Raw genomic sequence first — 16,332 nt, forward strand, 5'->3', positions numbered from 1 at the left:
CTCTACGAGGTTCCACTGTATAACGGGCAAGAGTGTGTGTCGCCCTTAGCTTTGGGAGCTGCTCATGCCGAACGTGGAGCTGGAGTCCAGATTGACCAAGCAGTGGGGGGACATCGGCTTCCAAGGGGACGACCCCAAGACGGACTTCAGAGGAATGGGCATGCTGGGCCTCATTAACCTCCTGTGAGTCCTAAATAGCAAAGATCTAAACGAAGATAACGGAGCTGAAAGCAAATCTAAAACTATCTTCTTTTGAAATGCACCCTAACACAACATGATGGATTATTGAAGTTTGAGCAGTAGGCACAGCTTGTTCTCACACAAAGCAAACAAAAGTGGTTTGTTTTTGTCAGTTTTTTCAGTCAAAACTACACAGAGGAAGCACGGATGGTATTGTCTCACGCAAACCATCCTAAACTGGGGTGAGGACACACAAAACTCATCAATATTCTGCTCCTGAAATCACACTAATGGGATGAATTGTATTCCAGGTACTCCTACGCCATAGTCGGGATCAACCTGACTGAGATGGCCTACAGCCTCCTGAAGAGCGGCGCTCTCAAAGCTCATTTTTACAACACGGTGCCTGGCGCACCTCAGCTACAACACTTTCATCAGTTTTATTGTAAGCAAATTGCCTCAACTACAATCATATGTTGCTTAGCTCTGGTTTTGCTCCCCTTCACAAGACAGAAAACTAAAATAAACAGCACCTCTGCTGTCTGCAGCCTGGTCGAAGAAAGAAAATCTGCACCAATGTGTGGACAAAATGTCATAGAATTACCGCAATCAAACAATTATTCAAATTAGGAGTATGCATTATATGCTGCTGGAAAAAACGACACACACCTGTGGACAGATTCATGTGTTATTGCTGACATCACTCTTTTTGGGGTTGGCAATGCTAGGTAGCAAATGCTGGTCTATTTAGAAAAGATGGTTGTAAGTAGGGCTGCAACAACTAATCGATTAAATAGATTATAAAAATAGTTGGCGATTCATTTAGTCATCGATTCGTTGGATTTATGCGCAGAGGCTACTTTTTTTTATTTAATTTTTAATAAACCTTTATTTATAAACTGCAACATTTACAAACAGCTGAGAAACAATCAAAATAAGTATGTGCCAGTATGCTGTTTTTTCCCCAATAAAATACTGGAAAGGATAGAAATGTAGTTTGTCTCCTTTATCCGATTATTGATCGATTAATCGAAGTAATAATCGACAGATTAATCGATTATGAAATTAGTTGTTAGTTGCAGGCCTAATATATACACACACACACTTATTTTATATATATATTTTGAAATATATATATATATTTATATATATATAAAATGTATGTTACTTTACATGCTTTCGGCCCCTGGCCAAAGTTTTTTTTTAATCCAATGCGGCCCCCAAGTCAAAAAGTTTGCACACCCCTGGCGTGACAGACATTTTTGCTTGTCTAATTTTGAAAACATTTTAAAATAACAGTTTTTAAATATTATTGTGCCATGTCATATACCTTCTCTTGTTCTTCAGGTAACATAAAATGTGCACAGAGCTCACACCTTGCTGGCTGAACAAATAATTGTTGACGTTTTGCGACGTTTGTTTGCAATAACGTAATGATTTCCGAAACCTTGCTGCCACTGTCTAGCGTATAAGAACACGTGTTCAGAAGTCAGCAGCCATGTGTTATTGCTGACATCACTCTTTTTGGGGTTGGCAATGCTAGGGAGCAAATGCTGGTCTATTTAGAAAAGATGGTTGTAAGTAGGGCTGCAACAACTAATCGATTAAATCGATTATAAAAATAGTTGGCGATTCATTTAGTCATCGATTCGTTGGATTTATGCGCAGAGGCTCCTTTTTTTTAATTTTAATTTTTTTTAATAAACCTTTATTTATAAACTGCAACATTTACAAACAGCTGAGAAACAATCAAAATAAGTATGTGCCAGTATGCTGTTTTTCCCCCCAATAAAATACTGGAAAGGATAGAAATGTAGTTTGTCTCCTTTATGCGATTATTGATCGATTAATCGAAGTAATAATCGACAGATTAATTGATTATTAGGGCCCGCATGGCCCATTGCATAAGGACTCCCACAGGGAGTCCTTATGCAATGGGACATAAGGACCTATTGAATTTCTAAGGTTTTATTATTATACCGGCCGCCTCTTTGAGCTGCAATTTGACCCACTTAACATGCTTCAAAACTCACCATATTTGACGCACACGTCAGGACCTGCGAAAATTGCCTTTTGATAAAAAAAACAAACCCCAAAAATAAAAATTGCGCTCTAGCGCCCCCTAGGAAAAAAACAAACTAGACTGCCTGTAACTCCCACTAGGAAGGTCGGAGAGACATGAAACAGAAACCTCTATGTAGGTCTGACTTACACCTACCTTTCATAATTGTACATTCTAAAAACAGTAACTTTTCCCTCTTTGAGCTGAAATTTGACCCCCTTAACACGCTTTAAAACTCACCAATCTGAACGCACACATCAGGACTGGCAAAAATTGCGATCTAATAAAAATACCTAACCCCAAATTTAAAAATTGCGCTCTAGAGCAATTTTTGAATAAAACGGAGAAAAAACTGCTCCTCGGAAGAAAAAAATGACAAAACTGCCTGTAACTCCCACTGGGAAGGTCGGAGAGACATGAAACAAAATCCTCTCCGTAGGTCTCACTTAGACCTACATTTCATAAATTGACAACCCCCAGCAAAAATCAACAGGAAGTTTGCTATTCCCCCTTCAAAACAAACATTTTGTAAAAACCGGTCACCTTTCTTCAAACATTATCTCCTCTGAGCGCGTTTGTTGTTTCGGCTTCAAACTAACACAGGAGAGAGATTAAACCCTTCTGATTAAAAGTTGACGAAAGAGTTGTGATACCTGCTCCGGTTTGGATTTTATGACCCTTCAAAGAACCTCTGCGCTGATGCTGCTGTTTTTTCAAGATGGCTGCTTAAAAGCAGGCAGCACCAGCGTGCCCACACAATGCAGACAAGGTAGGTACACTAAACAAAAGTATTGGGACAATTCGGACTAAAAGTAGACAAAAGTATTGGGACACTTATGACGAAAACTGAACAAAAGTAATGGGACACTTAGGACTAGCACCTGCCAAATATGCGGGCCCGACCAATTCTGCTTGCAGCTTTTAATTAAATTAGTTGTTAGTTGCAGCCCTAGTTGTAAGTAGTCTCAAGTAACACTTGCAGGCGTCGATAAAGCGCAATATTTATGGGTCAGTGCAAAATTCCCACGGCTTGTCTTCTCTTCCAGGCTACCTGGCGTTTGAGTTTGACAAATTCTGGATCGCCGAGGAGCCGGAAAGCATCATGTTGTTCAACCAGTACAGGGAAAAATTCCATCACGTTGTCCAGACGCATCTGAAGGACCCCGACGTGTCTCTCACGCTCTCATCCATGTGATACGCAACACCCAGAAGGAAACACAATCATTCCATGTTTAGACGTGGCGAGGACGGCGGACGTGGCGGTGAGTTGTTCAGCTCTTTTAACGAGGCGGCAGCCACATGGCTAATATTGTGGTCCAAAGACACGTTGAAAAATGTCAAATAATGTAAACACTTTAAGTTGGTCAGCTCAGGATTTTGATATTTACGTCCTTAATAATGTGACTAATGCTTTTTGTTGGTTTGTGGTTGTTTTGAAGCGTGATGTAGCCACTTCAACTATTAAACACACTTTGACGTAGAAGAAGCACACAGGTCAGATATGTACACTGATATATTTAGGATGCTTATAAACATGTTGTGACACCGTGACTACTTCAGCTGCCTGAAGTTTGTCTTGTTAAAGTGCAGTTTTTAGGCGGGCACACCTGCGCCATCCAATATCATACACGACAAATAATTCACAGGGACGGCCCCTTGTTCTACAATCTGAGAACAAAAATGGCTTATCCGCCCCCCCGCAGGTGTGCCTAATATAGCACCCGGTGCGTCCCCTCCACCGCCAGGCTCAGTTAGCGGCCTCAAACCTCTTCTTGGTGACCATCATGCCCCGCTTAATTTGCTCAAAGGAGACGAACATCACGACGTTCCACGAGCCCAGCCTCAGGAAGGATGGTACGAAACTATCCATAAGACAATACAAAAAGGGGGTTACAATTATGGGACGTGTAAAAATTCAGAAGAAGTCAAGAGTGAGCGCTCACCCCTTGTAGAACGCTGTAGGCCCCTCTTTGGTCATCATGGTCCAGGCGCAGTTGATGGCGCTCTTGTACTGACCCGGCGGGGAGTTCATGTACCTGGTTTTTACCACGTCCACCGGGGAGGCGATCACCGTGGTAACAAAGCCGGCGCCGAAGGCGGACACAAAATGACACGGAAGATTGTCTGCGGCGAAATCGTCATCATCAGCACTTTGTACAGACGATTATGGTATCAGCTGGAGGGAGCGTGGGTGTGTGGGCCCTTAACCAATCAGCTATCTGTTAGTGTGTGTGTGTGTGTGTGTGTGTGTGTGTCTCACCTGACATGAGCTTGTGTCGCAGGATAGCCTCTTTGATGAGGTCGTAGGTCACCAGCTCTGTGCAGTTAACCAGCGCATTTCTTGTGATGTTGGGTAGAGTTCCTGCACAGCACGTTTAATAATAATTAATAATAATAATAATAATACCGGTGTTGGAAAATACCTCTAATGAATTTGCATCAAGCTTTTCTTCATTTATAAAATATTCATATGAATTTTAGTGTTTAAAATTGATCACATATGCTTTAAATTTGGATGAACTATTATTAATACAATACTAGTGCTGAATTCATATATTCCATTTGTATTTTATCCTGACAATATTAAATTATAAATAGCGTATTTTTCGGAGTATAAGTCGCACCGGCCGAAAATGCATAATAAAGAAGGAAAAAAACATATATAAGTCGCACTGGAGAGTATAAGTCGCATTTTTTGGGGGACAATTATTTGATAAAAGCCAACACCAAGAATAGACATTTGAAAGGCAATTTAATGTCTCATTATTGTCAAAGCTTTGAAAATAAATCACAAAATACCCATTCTGTCTGGTGGTCAAATTGAACTCAGCTTATGTGTCATCAAAAAAACTTGGGAGTGACCAGCAACTTAAATTCCCTGGGAGGAACATCTGGTCCGAACGCAACAGTACTTAGAAAAGCGCTATATAAATCCCAGGTATTATTATTATTATTATTATTATCCCAAATACACATCAGCAGGTATCAGAAGGTAAGAAAAGTTGCTTTTGAATAATATTGCGGAACAAAACGCCAGATAATGTCTTACCTTATACCGTATTTTTCGGACTATAAGTCGCTCCGGAGTATAAGTCGCACCGGCCGAAAATGCATAATAAAGTAGGAAAAAAACATATATAAGTCGCATTTTTGGGAAATGTATTTGATAAAAGCCAACACCAAGAATAGACATTTGAAAGGCAATTTAAAATAAATAAAGAATAGTGAACAACAGGCTGAATAAGTGTACGTTATATGAGGCATAAATAACCAACTGGTATGTTAACGTAACATATTATGGTAAGAGTCATTCAAATAACTATAACATATAGAACATGCTATACGTTTACCAAACAATCTGTCACTCCTAATCGCTAAATCCCATGAAATCTTATACGTCTAGTCTCTTACGTGAATGAGATAAATAATATTATTTGATATTTTACAGTAATGTGTTAATCATTTCACACATAAGTCGCTCCTGAGTATAAGTCGCACCCTCCGGCCAAACTATGAAAAAAAACTGCGACTTATAGTCCGAAAAATACGGTACCTCTAATAAATTTGCGTCAAATCGCCGCGATTGTTTTTTCTTCATTTATAAATATTCATATGAATTTTAGTGTTTAAATTTGATCACATATGCTTTAAATTTGGATGAACTTTTATTAATACAATACTAGTGCTGAATTCATATATTCCATTTGTATTTTATCCTGACAATATTAAATTATAAATAGCGTATTTATCGGAGTATAAATCGCTCCGGAGTATAAATCGCACCGGCCGAAAATGCATAATTAAGAAGGAAAAAAAACATGTATAAGTCGCATTTTTTGGGGACAATTATTTGATAAAAGCCAACACCAAGAATAGACATTTGAAAGGCAATTTAAAATAAATAAAGAATAGTGAACAACAGGCTGAATAAGTGTACGTTATATGAGGCATAAATAACCAACTGATATGTTAACGTAACATATTATGGTAAGAGTCATTCAAATAACTATAACATATAGAACATGCTATACGTTTACCAAACAATCTGTCACTCCTAATCGCTAAATCCCATGAAATCCTATACGTCTAGTCTCTTACGTGAATGAGATAAATAATATTATTTGATATTTTACAGTAATATGTTAATAATTTCACACATAAGTCGCTCCTGAGTATAAGTCGCACCCTCCGGCCAAACTATGAAAAAAAACTGCGACTTATAGTCCGAAAAATACGGTACCTCTAATAAATTTGCGTCAAATCGCCGCGATTGTTTTTTCTTCATTTATAAATATTCATATGAATTTTTGTTTAAAATTGATCACATATGCTTTAAATTTGGATGAACTATTATTAATACAATACTAGTGTTGGATTCATATATTCCATTTGTATTTTATCCTGTCAATATTAAATTATAAATAATTGATACAATGTTAAAATAAATCATGAATGAAAAGGAGCAGAAAGAAGAATAAACGTATAATATCTGCCCCCTATTATTAATTAATATTAATGAATGAGTACGGGGGCTTCACGGTGGGAGAGGGGTTAGTGCATCTGCCTCACAATACGAAGGTCCTGAGTAGTCTTGGGTTCAATCCCGGGCTCGGGATCTTTCTGTGTGGAGTTTGCATGTCCTCCCCGTGACTGCGTGGGTTCCCTCCGGGTACTCCGGCTTCCTCCCACCTCCAAAGACATGCACCTGGGGATAGGTTGATTGGCAACACTAAATTGGCCCTAGTGTGTGGATGTGAGTGTGAATGTTGTCTGTCTATCTGTGTTGGCCCTGCGATGAGGTGGTGACTTGTCCAGGGTGTACCCCGCCTTCCGCCCGATTGTAGCTGAGATAGGCTCCAGCGCCCCCCGCGACCCCAAAAGGGAATAAGCGGTAGAAAATGGATGGATGGATGGAATGAGTACGGGCTAGCGAAAAACATTTTTTTTAAAATTCAAATTTCAAGCGTTAAAAGGGAGACGTTAGTAATAGAATACAAGAATATAGTTATACATTCAATAATACAAAAACATTGTATTATTAATATCTGTATGTATTTTCATAAATACTATTTATTATTTAATTTACCTAAATATTGTTGTTTTTAATTATTGTTACCTAATTCTGTACAATTGATTTTACTATCAAGTAACATTTTTGGCCTGCGATCACGATCCGATATTTATTTTATTTTTTTTGCATCAGATCGGATCCGATTTCGAGTCCCAATTCGAGACTTTGACAATAGATCATAGAAGTGAAACAAATTTGCCAGTATTGTTGTAAATTAGATGATGTGTGGTATTGAATGTTACATACATGTTTTTAAACATGTGTCTAGTGCACAATAAAGAAAAACTACTATTGGTTCCCATGTGGGTTTTGCCCTCAAAGTCTTCCTGTATGAGAGACTTACTCACTTTGTAATAACAAGAACAAGACCAAGAAAAATAAATGATCACCAAACCTTTGACGACTTCTCTCCCGTCTACTTTCTCCTTTTCATTCATTGTATGTTTGACTGAATGCATGTACTGTACTTAAATGTAGGTGTACAGTATGTGCTCCTTACACAGCAATGTGTAGCAGTAATAAAGTAACATCATAACCACGTCAGCTACAAAACACAATGTTAAAATTGTACAAAAAGAAAAGAACCTTTCCAGAGTCCGCGCAGGCCCTCGTTTTGGAAGATGTGTTTGTAGGCCTGCATGGTGCCGCTGTAGCGCCGAGCAACACCGTCCAAGTTCACCTGCGCTTGGAACCTCACTTTCACCACGTCTGTGGGCTGAGCGAACGACACCGCCATGGCGCCCGTCGTGCAGCCGGCCAGGATACGCATCAACACTCCTGGATCTGTGAAAACACACACCAATTACTGCAATACTTTCAGTCATTTACAATACTTTCCATCACATACAATAGTATTATCCGAGGACAAAGCTACGAACAATGGGAGACTGGGCTTTCCGCTCCGCCGCTCCCAGTCTGTGGAACGCTCTCCCTGACCACCTGAGGGCACCAGAGACTGTGGATGCTTTTAAAAAAGGCTTAAAAACCCTTCTTTTAAAAAAAGCCTTTTTTTATATATATGCATACTAGTTTAGTTATTTGGCTGTTCTAGTTTTTATTTTTATTTATTTTTTATTATCTTTTTATTTTTAATTTAATTTGTTTTATACACTGTAACACTTTGAGGTTGTTTACTCAATGTAAAGTGCTTTTTACAAATACAAAAATAATAAAATCTGTTATATGCAATACTTTCCATCACATACAATACAATACTTTCCATCACATACAATACTTTCATTCATATACAATACTTTCCATCACATACAATACTTTCATTCATATACAATACTTTCCATCACATCCAATACTTTCATATACAATACATTTATATACAATACTTTCCATCACATCCAATACTTTCATATACAATACTTCCATCACATCCAATACTTTTATTCATATATAATACAATACTTTCATTCATTTACAATCCTTTTAACCACTTACAATACTTTCCATCAGATACAATACTTTCATTCATTTACAATAATTTTAACCACTTACAATACATTTATATACAATACTTTCCATCACATACAATACTTTCATATACAATACATTTGTATACAATACTTTCCATCACATACAATACTTTCATTCATATACAATACTTGCATATACAATACTTTCCATCACATACAATACTTTCATTCATATAAAATACATTTATATACAATACTTTCCATCACATACAATACTTTAATATAAAATACATTTATATGCAATACTTTCCATCACATACAATACTTTCATTCATTTACAATCCTTTTAACCACTTGCAATACTTTCCATCACATACAATACTGTCATTTATATACAATACTTTCATCCATATACAATACAATACTTTCATTCATTTACAATCATTTTAACCACTTACAATACATTTATATACAATACTTTCCATCACATCCAATACTTTCATTCATATACAATATACTACTTTCCTTCATTTACAATCCTTTTAACCACTTACAATACTTTCCATCACATACAATACTTTCATATACAATACTATTATACCGTATACAATACTTCCGTTCACATACAATAGTTTCAATCTTATACAATACCTTCATTCACATACAATACTTTTATGTACAATATTTCAATCACATACAATACTTTCTTTCATATACAGCACCTTCATTCATTTACAATATTTACATATAGGATATTTCAACCACTTACAATACTTTCATTCATTCGGAATACTTTCACATACAATACTTTCATTCATTCGGAATACTTTCCATATAGAATATTTCAACCACATACAATACTTTTATTCATAAACAATACTTCCATTCCTGTACAATACTTTCATTCGCATACAATACTTTCATTCATTTATAGTACTTTCACATACAATACTTTCTTTCATTTATAATACTTTCACATACAATACTTTCATTCATTTATAGTGCTTTCACATACAATACTTTCATTCATTTATAATACTTTCACATACAATACTTCCATTCATTTATAATACTTTCATTCACATACAACACTTTCATTCATTTATAGTACTTTCACATGCAATACTTTAATTCAGTTACAATACTTTCATATACAATACTTTCATTCATTTATAATACTTTCACTCACAAACAATACTTCCATATAGTGTACAGTACACACCTGCAGAGGTAGATAAAGCTGCTGGATGCTGACCACTTATGATACTTGTAATGTTGTTACTGCCATCGGGCGGAGTTGGAACAAACATGAGGAGGTTGCCTACAGCCACTGGTGTTAATGTTTCTGAGTTGGAGCTAATTAGTCATTTGCTTTTGTTCAACACACACCCGATAATTAGGTTCCTTTAAGTACTTCTAATTAGAGCATTTGTAGTATTTATAACTGCATTTTGACAAATGAGTTAAAAGTCCATCAATTATTTGAAATTTGATAGTCAATTTTTTCAACTTTATAAATATTTAACAATTTAAAAACTTAACACAATAATGCGTATTTGTAACGGAATAGAATTTAACTTTATTGGCATTGCACTTAAAAAGTACAACGAAATGTGTTTTTTTTTTTGTATAATTTATTAGAATTAATAATGATAAAAAAGTGGAAAAGGTGAACAATAAAAAAATTTTTAAAGTGAACTTTTTTTATAATAAACATAGGGGGAAAACATTTGAAAAAGTAAAAAATAAATTCTAAAAAAATAAAATAAGTTGCAATAAATATAGGACAAAATGTGAAAACATTTTTCTAAAGGGTAAAACATTTTTTATAATAAAAATGGGGAATAATTTTGAAAAAGTAAAAAATGAATTCTAAAAAAAGAAAATAAATTGCAATAAATATAGGACAAAATGTGAAAACATTTTTCTAAAGAGTAAAACATTTTTTATAATATAAGGGGAAAAATTTTGAAAAAGTAAAAAATGAATTTAAAAAAAAGAAAATAAATTGCAATAAATAAGACAAAATGTGAAAAAAAAATTCTAAAGAGTAAAACATATTTTATAATAAATAAAGGGGGAAACATTTTGAAAAAGTAAAAAATGAATTCTAAAAAAAGAAAATAAATTGCAATAAATATAGGACAAAATGTGAAAAAAAAATTCTAAAGAGTAAATTTTTTTAATAATAAATATAGGAAAAAAGTGAAAAACATTTAACTAATTTGACAAATGAGTTAAAAGTTCATAAATTATTTTAAATTTGATAGTCAATTTTATTTTGAAAAAGTAAAAAATTAATTCTAAAAAAAAGAAAATAAATTGCAATAAATATAGGACAAAATGTGAAAAAAAAATTCTAAAGAGTAAAACATTGTTTATAATAAATATAGGAAAAAAGTGAAAAACAAAATCAAAATCTGAAAAAAAAGTTCTAAAGAGTAAAACATTTTTATAATGAGACACTTGTGATTTAGGGCTATATAAATAAACATTGATTGATTGATTGATAATAAATATAGGAGGAAAACTGTTGAAAAAGTAAAAAATAAATTCTAAAAAAAGAAAATAAATTGCAATAAATATAGGACAAAATGTGAAAAAAAAAATTCTAAAGAGTAAAACTTTTATAATAAATATAGGGGGAAACATTTTGAAAAAGTAAAAAATTAATTTAAAAAAAGAAAATAAATTGCAATAAATAAAAGACAAAATGTGAAAAAAAAAATTCTAAAAAGTAAAACATTTTTTATAATAAATATAGGGGGAAAAATGTTGAAAAAGTAAAAAATTAATTTAAAAAAAAAGAAAATAAATTGCAGTAAATACAGGACAAAATGTGAAAAAAAAAATTCTTTATTCTTTATAATTTTTTATAATAATCATAGGAAAAAAGTGAAAAACATTAGGGCTGTCAAATGGTCCATTTTTAAATCATATTAATCACATTTTGGAATTTGGATTAATCATGATAATCACTGGTGATTATTTAGAATGACTATTATCTTAACAAAATAACCCAATATTTGAACATAAATGCAATTTTACTGTTAGAATGTCCTCCAAGAACGTTTTTAAACCTTTGACTTGAATACACATTTATTTGCACAAAACCTGGTCAGTTTTATCCAAAGTTCTTTCAGGCTGCATTGTGGAGTTCAATTTGCCAGCGAGCACGGCGTCGTATCTGATCACTGACTATGTTAGTCCAGTTAGAAGAGCTTCTACACTCTAAATAAATTGCATTATTAAAAAGTGTGCACATGATTAATGCAATCATTTTTTGTGATTAATCACAGTCGTTAAAATATACTGCTAAAATATAAACACTGGAAAAAAAGTGACAGATAAAAACATTCTAAAAAGTGAAAAAAAAAAGTTGAATAAACTTTCATAAATAAATACATTTATGAATTATTTTATATTATTATTAAATAATATAATACATATATTATATTATTATTAAATAATAAATCAACTTGTCAAAAAAGGAAAAAAAGGGAAAACACATTTTATTATAATAACATTTTTTGGGGGGAATGTGGAAAATAAAAAAAGTTACTTTTTTCTTTTTTTATACTAAATATTGGGGGGAAAAGTGGAACATTCTAAAAAGTGAAAACATTTATAATAATCATTGGAAATGAAAGTTAGAAAAATGAATATGATGAAATAATTGGATGCTTACTCTGGGCTCCTCCGGTGTAGAAGTCCCTGACGTTGTCGTAGAGACCGATCCTAACGGAGGCGAAGCACAACTGCCTCTGCAGACCCGCCACCAGGCCGTTGTACAGGGACCTGGGCCCCTCAGTGCGGACCATGGTGCTGATGGTGCCGAACACGCCTCTGTAGCGAATGTTCTTGGTCGCCTCCACCGCCTTCTCGCCTTGGACCTGAAGTCAACAGTCTTTTAGGACGAGCATGCAGAGTCAACACGCGCGCACGCTTACCTGCAGTCTGACTTTGGCCGTGTCCAGCGGAAACGTGATGATGTCGGCGATGCACGCCGCCGCCCCAGCGCTCGCCATCTTCACGGCGAGAGGAGGCGGGACGTCTGAGGGTTTGAGACCGACCATCTTTTCCTAAATCTGAATGTGAAATCATTAAGATGAGCTGGTAAAAATAAATAAATAAATACATATTTTGACTTTATTTTTATGGATCGCTCACATATTTAGATTTTGTTCCCATTATAGTTTCACTTTATTCTTGAGCTATAGGAACTTCTTCCTGTTCTGATTGTCCCCAAATTGCAACTTGTTTTTTCTCCCATTTTATTTCCATTTAAAAAAGAATGTCTTTATTATTTTGACTTTCTTTCTCATAGTAATTTGACTCAATTCTTGAAATATTAAAACTTTTACCCAATCTAATTTTTCCCAAATTGCAACTTATTTTCTTTCTCATTTTATTACACTTAAAAAATAATACTCCAACTTTATGCTACTAAAATTATTTTCTCCTTAACCTTTTTTCTCATGTTTTGACTTTTCTCTTGAAATATACACATTTTTCCCTAAAATTGCAACTTTTTTCCCCATTTTTTTAATTCTAAAAATTGTCTTTAGTATGTCAACATTTTGCTTTTAAAATTATTTTTATACCTCAAAATAATGATTTTATTCCCAACTTTCTTTCTCTTAAAATGACACCTTTTCCACCTAATATTTTCACTTTATTCTTGAAATATTAAAACCTTTCCCAATGTAATTTTTTACCAAATTGCAACTTTTTCCCCATTTTATTCCACTTAAAATGTTTTATATTCCAACTTTATGCTTCTAAAATTTTTTCTCCTCGACTTTATTTCTTGTAAACTTACCTTTTTTCTCATGCTTTGACTTTTCTCTTGAAATATAATTTTTTTTCCCTAAAATTGCAACTTTTTTCCCCATTTTTTTATTCTAAAAATTGTCTTTAGTATGTCAACATTTTGCTTTTAAAATTATTTTTATCCCTCAAAATAATGATTTTATTCCCAACTTTCTTTCTCTTAAAATGACACCTTTCCCCCCTAATATTTTCACTTTATTCTTGAAATATTAAAACTTTTCCCAATGTAATTTTTACCAAATTGCAACTTTTTTCTCATTTTATTCCACTTAAAATGTTTTATATTCCAACTTGATGCTTCTAAAAAATTTTCTCCTCAAATAATTTTCTCCTCGACTTTATTTCCTGTAAACTTACCTTTTTTCTCATGCTTTGACTTTTCTCTTGAAATATTAAATTTTTTCCCTAAAATTTAAACCTGTTTTTTCAATTTTTTTTATTCTAAAAATTGTCTTTAATATGTCAACATTTTGCTTCTAAAATTATTTTTCCCCCTCAAAATAATGATTTTATTCCCGACTTTCTTTCTCTTAAGATTATAACTTTTTACCCAAATTTCAACTTTTTTCTCCTCATTTTATTCCACTTAAAATGTTTTATATTCCAACTTGATGCTTCTAAAATGTTTTTTCCTCAAATAATTATTTTCTCCTCCACTTTATTTCCTGTAAACTTACCTTTTTTTTCTCATGCTTTGACTTTTCTCTTGAAATATAACATTTTTTCCCTAAAATTTAAACTTTTTTTTATTCTAAAAATTGTCTTTAATATGTCAACATTTTGCTTCTAAAATTATTTTCCCCCCTCAAAATAATGATTTTATTTCCGACTTTCTTTCTCTTATTATAACTTTTTCCCCAAATTGCAACTTTTTTCTCCTCATTTTATTCCACTTAAAATGTTTTATATTCCAACTTGATGCTTCTAAAATGTTTTCTCCTCAAATAATTATTTTCTCCTCCACTTTATTTCCTGTAAACTTACCTTTTTTTCTCATGCTTTGACTTTTCTCTTGAAATATAACATTTTTTCCCTAAAATTTAAACTTTTTTTTATTCTAAAAATTGTCTTTAATATGTCAACATTTTGCTTCTAAAATTATTTTTCCCCCTCAAAATAATGATTTTATTTCCGACTTTCTTTCTCTTATTATAACTTTTTCCCCAAATTGCAACTTTTTTCTCCTCATTTTATTCCACTTAAAATGTTTTATATTCCAACTTTATGCTTCTAAAATGTTTTCTCCTCAAATAATTATTTTCTCCTCGACTTTATTTCCTGTAAACTTACCTTTTTTCTCATGCTTTGACTTTTCTCCTGAAATATAAAAATTTTTCCCTAAAATTTAAACTTTTTTTTATTCTAAAAATTGTCTTTAATATGTCAACATTTTGCTTCTGAAATTATTTTTCCCCCTCAAAATAATGATTTTATTTCCGACTTTCTTTCTCTTAAGATTATAACTTTTTCCCCAAATTGCAACTTTTTTCTCCTCATTTTATTCCACTTAAAATGTTTTATATTCCAACTTGATGCTTCTAAAATGTTTTCTCCTCAAATAATTATTTTCTCCTCGACTTTATTTCCTGTAAACTTACCTTTTTTCTCATGCTTTGACTTTTCTCTTGAAATATTACATTTTTTTCCCTAAAATTGAAACTTTTTTTAATTTTTTTAAATTCTAAAAATTGTCTTTAATATGTCAACATTTTGCTTCTAAAATTATTTTCCGCCCTCAAAATAATTATTTTATTCCCGACTTTCTTTCTCTTAAGATTAAAACTTTCTCCCCAAATTGCAACTTTTTTTTTTTAACTTGAAAGTCTTTAATATTGCAACTTGATGCTTATAAAATTAAACCCGCCCCCCTTTTAAAATAACGATTTTATCCTTAACTGTCCGTCGTGTATTACAACTTTTTTTTTTTTTTTTTTTTACATAATTTTTTAAATTACAAACATTATTTCCAAAAAATTTCATTTCTTTTTTCATTTCACAATTTTAAAAAATTCACTGACTGCTTTTAAAATAAATATTTTCCTTCATTATACTTTATTCTCGTAAAATTTAAACTATTTTCCACCTGAAATTACTATTTTGTTTCTCTTAAGATTCCTTCCGAAAATGACAGCTTTATTACGGGACTACTTTTACAAGCCTTTTTTTATTATTTACATATGCTAATAAATTGACATTTTTCTTCAAAATACTAAGACTGTTTTTTGTAATTTTATGACTTAATTCTTGTAAAATGACTTTAAATACAAAAATAAAAAAAAGTTTTCTTGTTAATTGCACATTTTAAAAAGTGCCAAGGACCAATGGAAAACCGCTGCGGTCCACAGATGGTCCGAGTGCCACACTTTGGACACGCCTGCAGCAACAAATGATACTTACATGCTCTGTCAGTCACCAGGCAGGACTGACTAATAATCCATCAAAAGTCTCCCAACAGCAAGAAGGACGTCCTGAGGATTTTCTTCTGTATTTATATATTTTCTGGCCGCCCGGCTTCTTTATGACACACGAGAGGCGTTACTGTAGTTCTCCCCAGTTAAAGCAAAGTCCATTCACTGTCAGAAAGTCAATGTTCAATGGAGCCCTTTTCAAATAAACAACCCCCCAACCCAACACACACACACACACACACACACACACACACACACGTTGCGTCAAACGAGCATCACTTGTGTTTTTACATGGCAGACCCAGGTTTGTGTCGCTTCTTTAGACAGCACATTCGCAGCCACGCCGTGGCTCGA

General features: G+C 33.3%; 2 protein-coding genes across 2 annotated transcripts in view; one reads left to right on the forward strand and one right to left on the reverse strand.

The window, feature by feature from the left end:
* elmod2 (ELMO/CED-12 domain containing 2) overlaps nt 1-3,677 on the forward strand; it is a 15,289-nt gene extending 11,612 nt beyond the window's left edge. The window contains exons 6-9 of the mRNA XM_061922917.2: nt 50-183; nt 354-422; nt 492-625; nt 3,289-3,677. Coding sequence (XP_061778901.1) covers nt 50-183; nt 354-422; nt 492-625; nt 3,289-3,437 — 486 coding nt within the window. The 3' untranslated portion in view covers nt 3,438-3,677. The remainder of the gene's footprint in view (nt 1-49; nt 184-353; nt 423-491; nt 626-3,288) is intronic.
* A 63-nt stretch (nt 3,678-3,740) lies between these two features.
* ucp1 (uncoupling protein 1) overlaps nt 3,741-16,332 on the reverse strand; it is a 12,838-nt gene continuing 246 nt past the window's right edge. The window contains exons 1-7 of the mRNA XM_061922914.2: nt 15,968-16,332; nt 12,688-12,825; nt 12,426-12,630; nt 7,899-8,096; nt 4,503-4,604; nt 4,186-4,366; nt 3,741-4,104 (exon numbers count right to left, since the gene is read on the reverse strand). The exon at nt 15,968-16,332 is cut by the window's right edge and continues 246 nt beyond it. Of these exons, the coding sequence (XP_061778898.1) occupies nt 3,990-4,104; nt 4,186-4,366; nt 4,503-4,604; nt 7,899-8,096; nt 12,426-12,630; nt 12,688-12,813 (927 nt within the window). The 5' untranslated portion in view covers nt 12,814-12,825; nt 15,968-16,332 and the 3' untranslated portion in view covers nt 3,741-3,989. The remainder of the gene's footprint in view (nt 4,105-4,185; nt 4,367-4,502; nt 4,605-7,898; nt 8,097-12,425; nt 12,631-12,687; nt 12,826-15,967) is intronic.

This window comes from Nerophis lumbriciformis, linkage group LG27 (assembly GCF_033978685.3).
Source record: "Nerophis lumbriciformis linkage group LG27, RoL_Nlum_v2.1, whole genome shotgun sequence".
NCBI classification, from domain to species: Eukaryota; Metazoa; Chordata; class Actinopteri; order Syngnathiformes; family Syngnathidae; genus Nerophis; species Nerophis lumbriciformis.